Raw genomic sequence first — 16,902 nt, forward strand, 5'->3', positions numbered from 1 at the left:
AGGTGTATAATACAATGGTAAGTGGAATTGTAGATTGAAATGTGATGGTCATCATAATTACAGATTGTGAAATACGGTGTAAGACAACAGTTTGTGTCGAAATACCATGAAATTTAGATTTATAAATTAAAATACGATATTTTTAAATTGAAATACGATAAAAATCAGATGTACAAATTGAAATACGAGATTTTTAATTAAAATACGATGAAAATCAAATTATTAATTAAATTACGAGATTTTTAGATTAAAATACGATGAAAATTAGATTTATAAATTAAAGTACGAGATTTTTTAATTAGAATACGATGAAAATTAGATTTACAAATTAAAATACGAGATTTTTAAATTAAAATACGATGAAAATTAGATTTATAAATTAAAATACGAGATTTTTAAATTAAAATACGATGAAAATTAGATTTATAAATTAAAATACGAGATTTTTAAATTAGAATACGATGAAAATCAGATTTTTAAATTAAAATACGAGATTTTCATATTAGAATACGATGAAAATCAGATTTTTAAATTAAAATACAAGATTTTCAGATTAAAATACGATGAAAATCAAATTTATAAATTAAAATACGAGGTTTTTAAATTAGAATACGACGAAAATCAGATTTTTTCGTTAGAATACGATGGTAATTATCAGACTATGTTAATTCGATGATAATTGATGGGACTTTAATATCAAAATATTAATGATAATAAGACAGAACGAAATACGACAATAATTGGAATTTTATACAAGAATACGATAATAATTAAACTTGAAAAATACTTTGATAATTATGATCAGACGGGCCAAAATACAATAATAATAATAATAATAATAATGATAATAATAATAATAATAATAATAGAAATTTCATTATTAAAGATAGATTTACATGATTTACTTAAAGTGTACCTTTTTACGTGGTTTATTTACAGCCCTGTAGCTTTACGTGTTTGAATTTACATAATGCTATTTACACTTCGTAACTCAAAGCTGCTTTTGGTAACTGACATTAAGGATGTTGTTCAATCCCATGTAACTCACACATCAGAGCTCGGTAACTCACTCATCAGAGCCCTGTAACTTACTCATCAAATCCCTGTAACTCACATTCATCTGAGTCCCGTAACTCATCAAATCCCTGTAACTCACACTCATCAGCCCCGTAACACACTCACACACACACTGGAACTCCGTAACTCACACTCTTAGGCCTCGTGCCAGTCCTCACCCCCCCCCCCTCCATGGCGCCACTCAGGACTTTGGTCACGTGGTACGGTTTTGTGGGGGTGGGTTTTGTGGGTTAAGGTTTGTGGGGGAGGTTGTGGGATGGGTTTTGTGTTGGGTGGGTTTTGTGGGGGAGGGGGAGGTTGTGGGGTGGGTTTTGTGGTGGGGGGGTTGTGAGGTGGGTTTTTGTGGTGGGGGGGTTGTGAGGTGGGTTTTTGTGGGGGAGGGGGAGGTTGTGGGGTGGGTTTTGTGGGGGAGGGGGAGGTTGTGGGGTGGGTTTTGTGGTGGGGGGGTTGTGAGGTGGGTTTTTGTGGGGGAGGGGGAGGTTGTGGGGTGGGTTTTGTGGTGGGGGGGGTTGTGGGGTGGGTTTTGTGGTGGGGGGGTTGTGGGGTGGGTTTTGTGGTGGGGGGGTTGTGGGGTGGGTTTTGTGTGGTTGGTGACTGTGTGGCTATGTGGAGAGACATGTTAATGACCCCCTAATTATATTATTATTATTATTATTATTATTATTATTATTATTATTATTAATTATTACCGTAAGTGGACGGAAAGAATTACCCCCTCCTCGAGTGAAGGGTTCCACCATTGCCCTGCTCCTGTGTGGAGCGCACCAACCCCAGAGTGCAGAGCCTGGTACCACACTGGTGTCATGGTGACGTATGATAATTCATTTATCACCGAATAACGCAGTGAAGACGTGTAGTTATCGCGTGATAACTGAGTTTCCATCCACAGGAGCCCCACTGGCTCGTAACGAGGCTGTTTGAGGTGGTGGTGGTTAGGGGGGGGGGGGAGATAAGGGTCGTCGGTGTCGTTAAAGATAACGGAGTGATAAAGTGCATTATCAGTTACGTCATGTTCTATTTATTGCATTATCGAAACCGTTAAACACGTCATCGGTTATGATAAATGGTTTAATTATTTAATGGTCATTTGAGTAGTTAATTACCCTATTTGTACAGTTCTCTTCGTCGTAATGACGTCTTAAATTCATTAGGAGATAATGAGGTAAAAAGTTAGATAAATAATTATATATAAAAGTCTTTATTGAAAATAAGTAATTTCGTTTTAAGACATGTTTACCTCGCGTAGTAATACACAGATTTGCTCTATTTTACAACCCGCTGTTTAATAACCCTCCCCTCCCCCCCCACCCAGTGGCTTAAGGTTGTTTACAGCAAAGTGAGCGTAAATGCGTAAATAGCTTTTGCCCCGGGAGAGGCGTCAATTGGCGGCGCGCCACATGGCGTCCCGCGGCGTGACCGCCTCACCGCCGGAACATGACCAGAGCGCGCGGGAAATTAGTCCCCAGTAAATTGGCGGGAACTTTGGGGGGTGTGGGGAAAAGCGCGCGAAATCTGGGTGTCACATGTCCGCCCGCCGTTTTCTTTTGGGTGTTGCCTTACAATGGGGGGGGGAGTAGGGGTGGGGGGTGTATATCGTAGGGAGGCAGGTGTAGAGGAGGAGGGGGAGGGGGGGGTGGGGGTTAGAGGTAGTTCATGGTAATAATATATTAAAGACGAACGCGAAAATTTTGTTGGTAATTTAGATTTATAAAATAATATTATAATTATTATTATTATTTTTTCTTACAAATTATTATTTTTATTTTGCCCGTTTTCCTTTCTCGCCCGTTACGAGTGTTGTGAACCCTGCCTCGCTCACTGTGACGCACGTGTTACTCCCCGGGAGATGTGACGCACGTAGGTGTGACGGGCCTGTGTGACGAACCCTCCCTACCCAACCCTCCTCCCTCACCCTCCCCCCCCCCCTGTGTTACCACATGACCGTAACGCCACGTGTTACACAGTTCATGAGAATCTTCTCCTCTCTCTCTCTCTCTCTCTCTCTCTCTCTCTCTCTCTCTCTCTCTCTCTCTCTCTCTCTCTCTCTCTCTCTCATCTCTCTCTCTCTCTCATCTCTCTCTCTCTCTCTCTCTCTCTCTCTCTCTCTCTCTCTCTCTCTCTCTCTCTCTCTCATCTCTCTCTCTCTCTCTCTCTCTCTCTCTCTCTCTCTCTCTCTCTCTCTCTCATCTCTCTCTCTCTCTCTCTCTCTCTCTCTCTCTCTCTCTCTCTCTCTCTCTCTCTCTCTCTCTCTCAGGGACGGAGATATTTCTCTCTTGTGTCTCCCCTGGTCATGATGTGATGACACGAAAGTGCACTTGGGAACTTATCGTGTTCCACCCCCCTCCCCCGAAGACTTCGTTTCCCGTGACTCGGAGGAGCGCCAAGATCTCCGCGGTAGCACCCACGTTCGCAAACCGTAAACACCTGACACACACACACACACACATATTGATAACAACCCCATACATTGATAACCCATAACACTGCTAACAACCCCAGTGATGCCATAACCAGACCACGTTGAACCGCCCCCCTCTCCCCCATATCTCTCATATAAGTTCCCCCAGAGAAAAGGCCCCCCCAGAGAAACGGTCCCCCAGAGATTTGGCCCCCCAGAGAATAAGTTCCCCCAGAGAAACGGTCCCCCAGAGAATAAGTTCCCCAGAGAAACTTTATTTTCGAGACGTGTTGTGAAGGTGACCCCACGTGACCTTACGTCATGGCCACAGTCCTTGTGGTCGCCAGAGGAAGAGAGAAGAGTCATGCTCTCCACAGGACAAGAAGCTACGTGTACAGTTATACAGCCAGCCTCGACCACCCACCCACTCGACCACCTGACCAGTCGACTAACTGAGCAGTCGACCAGCCGCCCAGTCGACCAGCCACCCACTCGACCAGCTGACCAGTCGACTAGCTGAGCAGTCGACCAGCCGCCCAGTCGACCAGCCACCCACTCGACCAGCTGACCAGTCGACTAGCTGAGCAGTCGACTAACTGAGCAGTCGACCAGCCGCCCAGTCGACCACCCACCCACTCGACCACCTGACCAGTCGACTAACTGAGCAGTCGACCAGCCGCCCAGTCGACCAGCCACCCACTCGACCAGCTGACCAGTCGACTAGCTGAGCAGTCGACCAGCTGAGCAGTCGACCAGCTGAACAGCCGACCAACCACCCAGTCGACCAGTCGACCATCGTTAGGTCATACATGATGGCCCAGCAGTGGTCAAGGTGTGTCGTGTTGTGTTGTGCATCATCGTGTTGGTGATGTCCTCCACCACGCCCACATCACCAGGTGGTGGCGTGGGCGCACGCCCTGGCGCGCCGTGCCGTCGCTGGGTGCCTGTGGGATGATTGGGGGGGGGAGGGATCGGTTAACGAACACGCCGGATATGAACAGCGGATTTCCCGTTATCCGGACGCTGGTGGTGGCTTCGTCGTGCCACGTCGTGGCGTGGCACAGGCGTGGCGTGGTACATCCGGACGACCGGCCGCTTGACGGCGTTATCCGGCCCGGGAGTGGCCCACTGGTCGGGTAAGATGGCCGCTCCCGGCCACCGCCCACCACACCCACCCACCCACCCACCCCACCCTCACACCCACCCCACCCACCCTCACACCCACCCCACCCACCCACACCCACCCCACCCAGGCTTCGTGTATATAGCCCCCCTCCCCTCCTCTCCCCCCCCCCGCTAACAACCCCGTGTTTGTGTGATGTCGTGCGCAGGTTGTTAAATGGTTGTTGGGGTTATATATGTGTATATGGCGGGCGGCGCTCGGAACAGCTTCCGGTTGAGAGAGAGAGAGAGAGAGAGAGAGAGAGAGAGAGAGAGAGAGAGAGAGAGAGGGGGTCATAAATAAAGTGAATAACGGTGTATGTGTATGTGTGTGTGTGTGTGCATATGTGTGTGTGTATGTGTGTGTGCATGTGTGTATGTGTGTGTGTGTGTGTGTGCGTGTGTGTGTATGTATATATATATATATATATATATATATATATATATATATATATATATATATATGTGTGTGTTTGTGTGTGTGTGTGTGTCAGTTTACGTGCAGGAAATGCCGCACATTCACAAGGGCTGGGTTCAGGGCACGCCAACTGACTTTCGCTTTCCATTCTCTCTCCCATTAGCGGTTGTGCTGACCCCCCCCCTCCCCCCCGGGTTATGCAGGGGAGGAAGTTGAAGCGTGGGGGACTGTTGACTTGGGGGGGGTGAAGGGGGGGGGGTGGTTATTGCTCGCCTCTTGAGGAGGGGGGGTCGAACCCTGGGGATATGACCTTTGACCTGACCCTCTTGAGGGCTTGGTGGGTGGGGGAGGGAGGGAGGGGTCAAAGGTCAGGCCTGGGTTACACACACACACACACACACACACGCACACACGGCTTACGTCATCATGTAGTTTCGTGTAGGTTTTCGTCATTTCGTTGTTATCGAAACATATACACGAACGCTTCGTGTATGACAGTGTTACACCATCTTGGTCTAGGTCTACTATGCAAATTAGGTCACGTGTGACATCCCTCGTTACGTCATACAGCCACTGCTGTATGATGTATCATACAGGAGGATCTGTTGTATGTGGGCGTGGGACGCGTGGTGGGTGGAGAATGGGCGTGAGCGAGCGCGGCTTTACCTCGCTAATGAGGGAAACGGCGATCGTCCTTATGTAACCTGTATACCCGACCACCTGCCTGTAACGGTCCTTATGTGGGAGGTTCGTAACGCCAGACCCTCGGTTATAGCGGCCACCTGTCCACACAGACCACCACATGACCACACACACACAGACCACCTTATGACCACACACACACACACACACACACAGACCACCTTATGACCACACACACACACACACACACACAGACCACCTTATGACCACACACACACACACACACACACAGACCACCTTATGACCACACACACACACACACACACACAGACCACCTTATGACCACACACACACACACACACACACAGACCACCTTATGACCACACACACACACACACACACACAGACCACCTTATGACCACACACACACACACACACAGACCACCTTATGACCACACACACACACACACACACACAGACCACCTTATGACCACACACACACACACACACACACACAGACCACCTTATGACCACACACACACACACACACACACAGACCACCTTATGACCACACACACACACACACAGATACAGTGGCTGTCTAACTCACCTCCATATCCTGCCGAGCGACTTGGAGAGTTCAGCATTGTGAACCTGTCTGTGTGAGCACGAGAGCTTGCGACGGGCCTCCTGGGCCCAGACCATGAAGGCGTTCATGGGTCTCTTGACGTGGACCTTCCTCCGCTCACTGTCCATGGTGGCGGCGTCCCTGTGGTGGTCAGCTGAACTGTACTGAGGGACAGACCCCAGGGGGTGCTACTGGCCACAGGGGATAGGGGTTCTCATGGCCACATGGGGGGGGGAGGGGGTGCTACTGGCCACGGGGGATAGGGGTTCTGATGGCCACAGGGGTTAGGGGAGGGGGTGCTACTGGCCACGGGGGATAGGGGTTCTGATGGCCACATGGGGGGGGGAGGGGGTGCTACTGGCCACAAGGGGGATAGGGGTTCTGATGGCCACATGGGGGGGGGGAGGGGGTGCTACTTGCCACAAGGGGGATAGGGGTTCTGATGGCCACATGGGGGGGGGAGGGAGGGGGTGCTACTGGCCACAAGGGGGATAGGGGTTCTGATGGCCACAGGGGTTAGGGGAGGGGGTGCTACTGGCCACAGGGGGGATAGGGGTTCTGATGGCCACAAGGGGGGGGAGGGAGGGGGTGCTACTGGCCACAAGGGGGATAGGGGTTCTGATGGCCACAAGGGGGGGGGAGGGAGGGGGTGCTACTGGCCACAAGGGGGATAGGGGTTCTGATGGCCACATGGGGGGGGAGGGAGGGGGTGCTACTGGCCACAGGGGGGATAGGGGTTCTGATGGCCACAGGGGGGGGGAGGGGGTGCTACTGGCCACAGGGGATAGGGGTTCTGATGGCCACATGGGGGGGGAGGGGGTGCTACTGGCCACGGGGGATAGGGGTTCTGATGGCCACATGGGGGGGGTGCTACTGGCCACAGGGGATAGGGGTTCTGATGGCCACAGGGGGGGGGGAGGGGGTGCTACTGGCCACAGGGGATAGGGGTTCTGATGGCCACATGGGGGGGGGAGGGGGTGCTACTGGCCACGGGGGATAGGGGTTCTGATGGCCACATGGGGGGGGGGAGGGAAGGGTTTCTGCTAGTGAGGGGGGGGGTTGAGGGAGGAGTGGGGTTCAAGTGGCCAGGGGGGGGTTAAGAGAGGGGTGGGGTTCCTACAGGTTTGAGGTTTATATATATATATATATATATATATATATATATATATATATATATATATATATATATATATTAGCCAGTAGGTTACATGATAATAAGAACAATATGTAACATAATATAACAAAGGTAATATAACAAAGGTTTGTGTGGGGAGAACATGTATGAACTATGTATTTACATTTAAATTGCTTTATTAATATATATTTTATACATCGGGAATGTATTCAATGTATCATACATCAGAGGATTGTATTTGTGGAATATCTGAATCAATAGAGTTTGTAATGATATCAGAGAAAGGGAAGATAATGCTATATGATCAGGTAATGATAAGGTTAATTTGGGGAAATTATTGTAAAATGTGGAGTAATTAATAAATGTAAATGTACCATTTAAATACGGGAACATAGACGCTTGAGACGGAAGATATATATATATAAATATATATATATATATATATATATATATATATATATATATATATATATATATATATATATATAGACAGTCATGACAAAGACATATGGGATAAGAAAATGTTAAAAGAAAAAACAGTTTTTGAGAAATGGTGATTGTGTTGTGTTATATGATTCGTTGTTCGGTGTGGGGCAGCACGTTGACGTGTGTGTGATCAATTGCCACGTACGACTGGTAGTCGTCTGTTAGATCCGTCCGTACGACTAATGTGTTGATCCGTCCGTACGACCACGCGTCTCTTGATCCGTCTGTACGACCAATCCGTCATACTAGGCCGCAGTCATCAAACGGATCGTACTGATTAACCTAGCGATCAATGCAGCACGGAGAGTGAAGGGAGACACACACACGAGCGATCAGCTCGGAAATCATATTGGGCGATTATAATCTCTGATGAAATTAATCGTTTCTTTTTTTTACCATCTGATCAATCTAATCCGTCATAGATCAATCTAATCCGTCATAGATCAATCTAATCCGTCATATTGATCTCAGTATGTAGCTGTCGTGGGCCGAGTTAGAGAGGAAGCGATCATGCTGGATTGAGTAATTACTACACGTTGGTGTGAGAAGTAATCACCCAAGTAATCACACTGAAATCACCGAAGTAATCACCCAGTAATCACCGAAATAATTACCCAGTAATCACCGAAGTAATCACCCTGTAATCACCACAAGCCAGTAATCGCACTGAGCGATCAATCCGTGACGCGGTGGGCGATGATTTGGAGATGGTCACAGCTCAGTGCAGACCCCCCAGCCCCCCTCCCTCTCCCCCAATCCTAATCACTATTCAGGTGGGTAACGAGGTAGTCAAACACAGTCATACAATAGACTGTCCACTACAACGGGGGCTGGCCTCCCTCCCTCCACCTCTCCACCACCGCCAACAACACTAACTCCAACACCGCTCTCTCTCTCTCTCTCTCTCTCTCTCTCTCTCTGTCTCTCTCTCTCTCTCTCTCTCTCTCTCTCTCTCCAACATCGGCCTTTCTCCAAAACCAGCCTCTCTCTCTCTCCAACAGTGGTCTCTCTCCAACACCGGCCTCTTTCCAACACTGGCCTCCAACACCCTCTCTCCAACACCGACCTCTCTCCAACACGGATCTCTCTCCAACACCGACCTCTCTCCAACACTGACCTCTCTCCAACACCGACCTCTCTCTCCAACACCGACCTCTCTCCAACACTGACCTCTCTCCAACACTGGCCTCTCTCTCTCTCCACCACAACCCCCGAGCGAGCCTCTGTGTTAACCTTGACCAGGTACATGGAGGCCATCTTGCCCAGCGAATACCTGAATATTGAGAATCTTCGGCGCTCCTCATCCGATATTCCGGTTAACGAATATCTCGCTTATCCGAAGCCAGAGTGAACCAGCATTTATATAAAGAATAATTGAGTTATTCTACGTAAAAGTCATTTATCCAAAATGTTTACGATAATGATTTAATAATAATAATAACAATAATAATAATAATAATAATAATAATAATAATAATAATAATGATAATGCTAATGATAATAATGATAACGATAATAATGATAATTATGATAATTTAGAGAGAATATATACATTGTTAACGCTTAACAGATGGGCAGGCCTGGTGGGTGGGGGGGGGGTTGTTGGGGTTGTGAGGTGGGGGGGAGATAACAGTTATTGAGAACAATCATAACAGAACAAGAACTGTTTATAACAGTTGTCTAATCATAGGTGGTTGTTCACTACATCTTGGCACGGACGAGGCTGTACATAAGTGGCAATTACAACACTTATGATAGACTGGTTTGGCCAGGTTGTTATCCCTGGGGGGGGAAATGTATTAACTGGTAGTTTGCTTGTTTGGTGAGGAGGAGAGGGAGGGGAGGGGGGTTGTGTTCAACAGAGTGTGAACAGTCGTCTAAAAGCATTTTGACAGTTAGAAATAGACAGTGTGTGTAATCCATGCCCTCCTCCCTCTGTCTATCTATGTATCCAGACTTAAGCTTCAGTTACGACAATTATTTATTTATCATCGTTATTGTTATTATTATTGTTTATCACGCTCACTTAAGCTGGATTCTCAACATGTGCCTTTCCGCCTCATATTCTCTCCCCCCCCCTTCCCCCCCCACCCCCCACCCACCACACGTAAGCGTACGATGATCAGCTTACGTTTGAGCGCCAGCTTGAAGGATGGGGGGGAGGGGGGGGGGGTTTTCGTCAGCTTCCATAAACCCAGACTTTTTAAGCTTGATTTACATTATAGAAAAATATATATATTGAGAGTCGACGTACGCTAAGCTTGCGGTGTGTGTGGGGGGGGGGGAGGGTTCACGTGGCTCAGCTAAGCTTATGGTGTTCACTGTACATTGCGGTGCGCACGACGCCCATGTTCACCCCCCCCTCCCCCCCCCTCCTCGTTAAGTAGCGGCTCCTAGCGGGCTGACTGATACCGCTTATCTACGTAGATGTGAGAGCGACGGAGACTGGGAGGCGTCAAAGCTTATCGTACACAGAGACGCGCCGACGGCGGGAGGGAGGCCACATGCCGACACACAAGAATGATGCCCTTCCCTTCCCTCCACTTCCCTTCCCTTCCTCTCCCTCCCCTTCCCTTCCCTTCCTCTCCCGTCGTCGCCACAGCCCGCAATCCTGTCACAAACTGAAAGCTGGGGGTACCGCACCGCGTTTTCTATATTTTGTTTTTTCTTTTTTTCGTATTCCTGGTTCTTGCGGGGTTTTTTTTTTAACGTACTGGTTGCTGAGGAGGGGAGGGAGGGAGGGAGGGAGGTGGTGGAGGGGGGGATGGTTGCCTTTGGAGGGGTGGGGGGAGGGGGGTTCACCTCTCCCCCAAGGGAGAGAGAGAAATTAAAAACTCATTTCCAATTGTGACATTTGAAAAAATGGCCGTGGAAAAATAGCGTTTAAATACACGTTTAATTTTTTCTTCATGACGTTTTTAGCTGCAGGTTCTTCACTGGACTGCCATGCGAAGCTAAATTTGCATTACGATGCTGTGATTTGCATATTTAATTGGTCAATAATGTAGAGGTGTGACTATGATGTTTGTGGGCCGCGAACCACAACAGTTGGATGTGTCAGACCCACCTGTAGGGGGCTAGACCCAGCTGTAGGGGGGGTAGCCCCAGCTGTGGGGGGGCTAGACCCAGCTGTAGGGGGGGTAGACCCAGCTGTAGGGGGGGTAGACCTAGCTGTGGGGGGTAGAAGACTTCCCACACCACCCTAAGTTAAACTCAAACTCTGTCATGAATTTCTTTCTATTGTGAGATCATTTCATGAGCAGTATGGTGTGTGTGTGTGTGTGTGTAGGTGTGTGTTGCTGGTGCAGGTGGTTTACAAGTAGGTACGAGAGTGTACACAGGTGGAGCAGCTTGTACGCGTCAAGGAAATATTGCATTGATTGTACGCCCGGCAGGGCCGTTGGCCGTTATCTTGGTGCCGGCCGGCCGGCTGGCTGCCATCTTCCGTACGACACTATCGTACGACCATTTTTTTTTACTGTCAGTGAATAAGTTACGTTTATTATTATTATTATTATTATTATTATTATTATCATTATTATTATTATTATCATTACTGTAGAGTAGAGGGACGTGATCCAGGAAACAGGTCAGGTCAGGTCAGGTCAGGTCATAGTCGTAAGAGGCGAGTTGTGTGGAAGGGCGTGACACACACACACACACACACACACACACACACGCAGCCTTGATGATGCCCCCCCCCCACAACAGACCTCCTCCCCCCACCGTATTCTGTACACACTTGACACCTAACCCCCCTCCTCCCCCCCCTCCTCCTCCGTCATCATGACACTGTCATGAGCACTCTACACCTCCTCCTCCTCCTCCTCCCCCCCCAACCACTCCCCCACCACGACAAGAAGTGAGTTTTCCGGCGGCTTCGGCGTCCCCCCCACCCCCACACCCCCACACCTCCGCAACCGCCGCTGCCCTTGACGTGCCCCCCCACCCCCGTCCCCCCCCGGCGTCACACGGGAGTAAAACTTATAGTGTCACTCAAGAGGCGACAGAGTGGAGGAGAGGCGGGGGGGGGGGGGGAGGGGGGTCTAGTGGCTGCGGACGACGACAAGATGCCAGTACGACAACACTTATCACCCCCCCACCCCCACCCCAGGGTGATAACACACCCCCCCCACCACCACCACCACCTCATGACCATCTGAGCGACGCCCTCCCTCACCACCTCTTCCTCTTCCTCCCTCACCACCTCTTCCTCCTCCTCCCTCACCACCTCTTCCTCCTTCTCTTCCTCCTCCCTCACCACCTCTTCCTCCTTCTCTTCCTCCTCCCTCACCACCTCTTCCTCCTCCTCCTCCTCTTCCTCTTCCTCCTCCTCCTCTTCCTCTTCCTCTTCCTCCTCCTCCTCCTCCTCCCTCACCTCCGTGTGTCCTCCCTGCCTCCAGTCTTCACCTTGTCTCTTCGCTTCTTGCCTCCGTCTCACTCACCCCCGCCCCGCCCCGCCCCTGGGTGAGTCTCTGCCCCCGGGGGCCCGCTCGACACGGCCCCCAGCAGCAGCAGCAGGTGTCCCTGGACATTCCTCTCCACCGTCCCTGGACATTCTTCTCCGCTCTGCCTCCTCGTCTGGTCCCAGCTCGTTTGTGTGGCCCATAATGTGGCTTTTAATGTGTTACCAGCTGTTGTGGGTAGTTAAGACCTGCAACTGTTCTATTTCTCTCTTGTGTCTCCCCTGATGATGTGATTAGGACACGAAAGTGCACTTGGCAACTTATCGTGTTTCATTTTCCACAGTGGACTCATACACGCTGACAATGGTATATATGATGACCAGTGGGTGAAGGAAGGCGTCTACAAGTCAATCGCTTGTTATGTCGTTTGTAGGTTGTTTGAGCTCTTGGTTTATACCAGCTGTCGTTGAGGAGGGGGGGCGGGTCGTTAAAGGCCATCATCTTCAAAGTACATGGTGTCAACCCGGAATTATCTTTAACAACTGCTTCAGGTGTTAAGGGTCATTGTAACACAACACACACACACACACACACACACACATATACACACACACACACAGTGTCTAGCACCAGATGGTACACCACACGCAGCTCTTGGTCCACATCTACAACAATAACATTTACAACTGTTGTAATTTCTTTGTGTTTAAAAGAAAATGATAATAACTTTTGACTACAGCAGGTGTGTGTGTGTGTTTGTGTGTGTGTGTCCTGGGGGTACTACCCTCCTCCTCCTCCCCCCTTGCGGTAGTTAGATGGTAGATCCCCCCCTCCCCCGCTAACAAGGCACTTGTATGTTGACACATGATGGTGTGTGTGTGTGGGGGACCCGCGTTGACCTGGCCGTGTGAGGTCGTCATACGGCAGACACTCCTGGTGTAGACGACACCGTGTGTGGGGGGGGGGGCGACACTCACAGGGTGTCTACTGCTGGAGGAGGGGGGAGGGGGGTGGCCGCCCCCCCTCCTCACACCTTTCATCTCTCCGTAACGCACACCACCACCGCCGCCGACGACGCCGACGACGACGCCTCCAGTCGCTTTTCGGCAGATAACCACTTATCTGACATGACGTTACCGGGGGGGGGGGGGGCTGCGTGGGTGGTGGGGGGTCGACCATTTACCCCCTCCCTCCTCTACCCCATCCTCCCCCCCCCCCCCCCCCCCCCCGTAGCCACAGCTACATCTACATGGTCGTGTTCAGGATGATCATATGTGTGTGGTAGGGTTGTGGTTGTGTGGTAGGCTTGTGGTTGTGGTTGTAGACATGGCCGCCTTCTAGATCCTACAAGTGTAGTATTAACCTCCCACACGTAACGTCACAGGGTAATGGTAACGTAGTATTAACCTCCCACACGTAACGTAACAGTGTAATGGTAACGTAGTATTAACCTCCCACACGTAACGTCACAGGGTAATGGTAACGTAGTATTAACCTCCCACACGTAACGTAACAGTGTAATGGTAACGTAGTATTAACCTCCCACACGTAACGTCACAGGGTAATGGTAACGTAGTATTAACCTCCCACACGTAACGTAACAGTGTAATGGTAACGTTATGCGTTATTACCCTATGTTCTTCACACTGTCCGTCGTAACGTCACAGTGTAATGGTAACGTTATGCGTTATTACCCTGCGTTCGTCACACTGTCCGTCGTCACTGTGGGGATCGTGGGTTGGTGTTCACGTTAGAGACTTACGAATATATTGTACGTCAAGTGGATCGTAAATGTGTGTGTGTGACACACGTGAGCTAACCCTGGTGTATGTAGACGCGCCTCCCGTGCGTGGCTACCCCATCGTAAAGTTATATATATATATAATGTACAGAGCATCAGATTGGGGAAGAGCAGTGCGGTTTCAGAAGTGGTAGAGGATGTGTGGATCAGGTGTTTGCTTTGAAGAATGTATGTGAGAAATACTTAGAAAAGCAAATGGATTTGTATGTAGCATTTATGGATCTGGAGAAGGCATATGATAGAGTTGATAGAGATGCTCTGTGGAAGGTATTAAGAATATATGGTGTGGGAGGCAAGTTGTTAGAAGCAGTGAAAAGTTTTTATCGAGGATGTAAGGCATGTGTACGTGTAGGAAGAGAGGAAAGTGATTGGTTCTCAGTGAAGGTAGGTTTGCGGCAGGGGTGTGTGATGTCTCCATGGTTGTTTAATTTGTTTATGGATGGGGTTGTTAGGGAGGTAAATGCAAGAGTCCTGGAAAGAGGGGCAAGTATGAAGTCTGTTGGGGATGAGAGAGCCTGGGAAGTGAGTCAGTTGTTGTTCGCTGATGATACAGCGCTGGTGGCTGATTCATGTGAGAAACTGCAGAAGCTGGTGACTGAGTTTGGTAAAGTGTGTGGAAGAAGAAAGTTAAGAGTAAATGTGAATAAGAGCAAGGTTATTAGGTACAGTAGGGTTGAGGGTCAAGTCAATTGGGAGGTAAGTTTGAATGGAGAAAAACTGGAGGAAGTGAAGTGTTTTAGATATCTGGGAGTGGATCTGTCAGCGGATGGAACCATGGAAGCGGAAGTGGATCATAGGGTGGGGGAGGGGGCGAAAATTTTGGGAGCCTTGAAAAATGTGTGGAAGTCGAGAACATTATCTCGGAAAGCAAAAATGGGTATGTTTGAAGGAATAGTGGTTCCAACAATGTTGTATGGTTGCGAGGCGTGGGCTATGGATAGAGTTGTGCGCAGGAGGATGGATGTGCTGGAAATGAGATGTTTGAGGACAATGTGTGGTGTGAGGTGGTTTGATCGAGTAAGTAACGTAAGGGTAAGAGAGATGTGTGGAAATAAAAAGAGCGTGGTTGAGAGAGCAGAAGAGGGTGTTTTGAAATGGTTTGGGCACATGGAGAGAATGAGTGAGGAAAGATTGACCAAGAGGATATATGTGTCGGAGGTGGAGGGAACGAGGAGAAGAGGGAGACCAAATTGGAGGTGGAAAGATGGAGTGAAAAAGATTTTGTGTGATCGGGGCCTGAACATGCAGGAGGGTGTAAGGAGGGCAAGGAATAGAGTGAATTGGAGCGATGTGGTATACAGGGGTTGACGTGCTGTCAGTGGAGTGAATCAAGGCATGTGAGGCGTCTGGGGTGGACCATGGAAAGCTGTGTAGGTATGTATACACGTGTGTGGACATGTGTATGTACATGTGTATGGGGGGGGGTTGGGCCATTTCTTTCGTCTGTTTCCTTGCGCTACCTCGCAGACGCGGGAGACAGCGACAAAGTATAAAAAAAAAAAAAAAAAAAAAATATATATATACTATTACAGTGGGTAAATATCCCCCTATTTATTTACTATTACATAGGCGGGGGGGGGGGTTAAATATCCCCCTATTTATTTACTCTTACGATGGTGTTGGTGGGGGGGGTGTGGGGGTAAATACGTGTGTGTGTTGTATTAAGTTTACGTCAGGCCGCCGTGGTCACTCTTACGTCTGGCAGGACAGGTAACGAGCGGGGGGGGGGGGGGGGGGGGTGTCCACCACGACCCAACGTGTCGCGCCTCTCTGACGACCGTGGCGACGACGACATGCCGCTCCCACGGACACGACCCGGGGGTGAGGGGCTGGCGCTACGCTGACGCCGGCGGGTAACGGGGAGGAGGCGCCCGTTACTTTGGGGAAGAGGACGCGTAAGACACACACACACACACACACACAGCACGCCCTCCCTCGCCTCTCTTATCAGCCCAAGCTGGCTCCAGATAACACATGAACACCCCACCCTCCCCCTCCCCCCTCCTCCCTGTTGTGCTGGGGGGAAGGGGGAGTGTGTGTGTGGGGGGGGTTCTTGTAGGGGGGGTGGAGGGTCAGGGAGGCAGTGTGTGTAGGGAAAGGGGGGGGGTGTAGGGGGTTGATAGGGGTGGAGGGTCAGGGAGGGAATGGGGTAGCGTGGGGGAGGTTGTAGTAAGGTTTAAGGGGGGGTAGGCTTGTTGCCTGGGGGGGAGGAGGGTGGTTTTAGGGGTGAAGAAGCAAGGAGGGGGTTACTTCTTGCAGGGTTTTAATGGGGGGGGGGAGGTTATTGACCCGAGGGGAAGGGTTGTGAGGGGGGGGGAAGATCATTTAGGTGTTCCTTGTTAGTGTTTATTCTGAAGTGTGCGGGGGGGGGGGGGACACACACAGTGCCAGGTTTGGTGAGGAAAATAGATCAATAGAAAGGTAATAGATCGAGGGTGGGGGTGTGGGGGGGGGTTCGATCCTGGGTATGTAACAGATCCAGGGGGGGTGAAGGGGGGGTTCCAACCCCAGGTACAACACTGTTCATCACTCTTAAAGATATTTCTACAAACAACAAACAAAAATAAATACACATTACCCTATTTTTTTACGTAATTTCATGTTTTATGGTTGAACCAAGTGTAGGAGAGAAACCTCTGATTGTAAGATAAATTCTTTTTGTAAGCTTAATATATATATATATATATATATATATATATATATATATATATATATATATATATATATATATATATATATATATATATATA

At 49.2% G+C, this 16,902-nt stretch overlaps 1 protein-coding gene across 1 annotated transcript in view; it reads right to left on the minus strand.

Moving 5' to 3' along the window:
- The window catches only part of LOC139757495 (uncharacterized), a 33,256-nt gene that overhangs the window by 4,094 nt on the left and 12,260 nt on the right, over positions 1-16,902 (minus strand). Inside the window, exons 2-3 of the mRNA XM_071678008.1 lie at positions 6,307-6,465; positions 5,721-5,724 (exon numbers count right to left, since the gene is read on the minus strand). Of these exons, the coding sequence (XP_071534109.1) occupies positions 5,721-5,724; positions 6,307-6,465 (163 nt within the window). The remainder of the gene's footprint in view (positions 1-5,720; positions 5,725-6,306; positions 6,466-16,902) is intronic.

The sequence above is a fragment of the Panulirus ornatus genome, chromosome 27 (genome assembly GCF_036320965.1).
Source record: "Panulirus ornatus isolate Po-2019 chromosome 27, ASM3632096v1, whole genome shotgun sequence".
In the NCBI taxonomy this organism is placed as follows: Eukaryota; Metazoa; Arthropoda; class Malacostraca; order Decapoda; family Palinuridae; genus Panulirus; species Panulirus ornatus.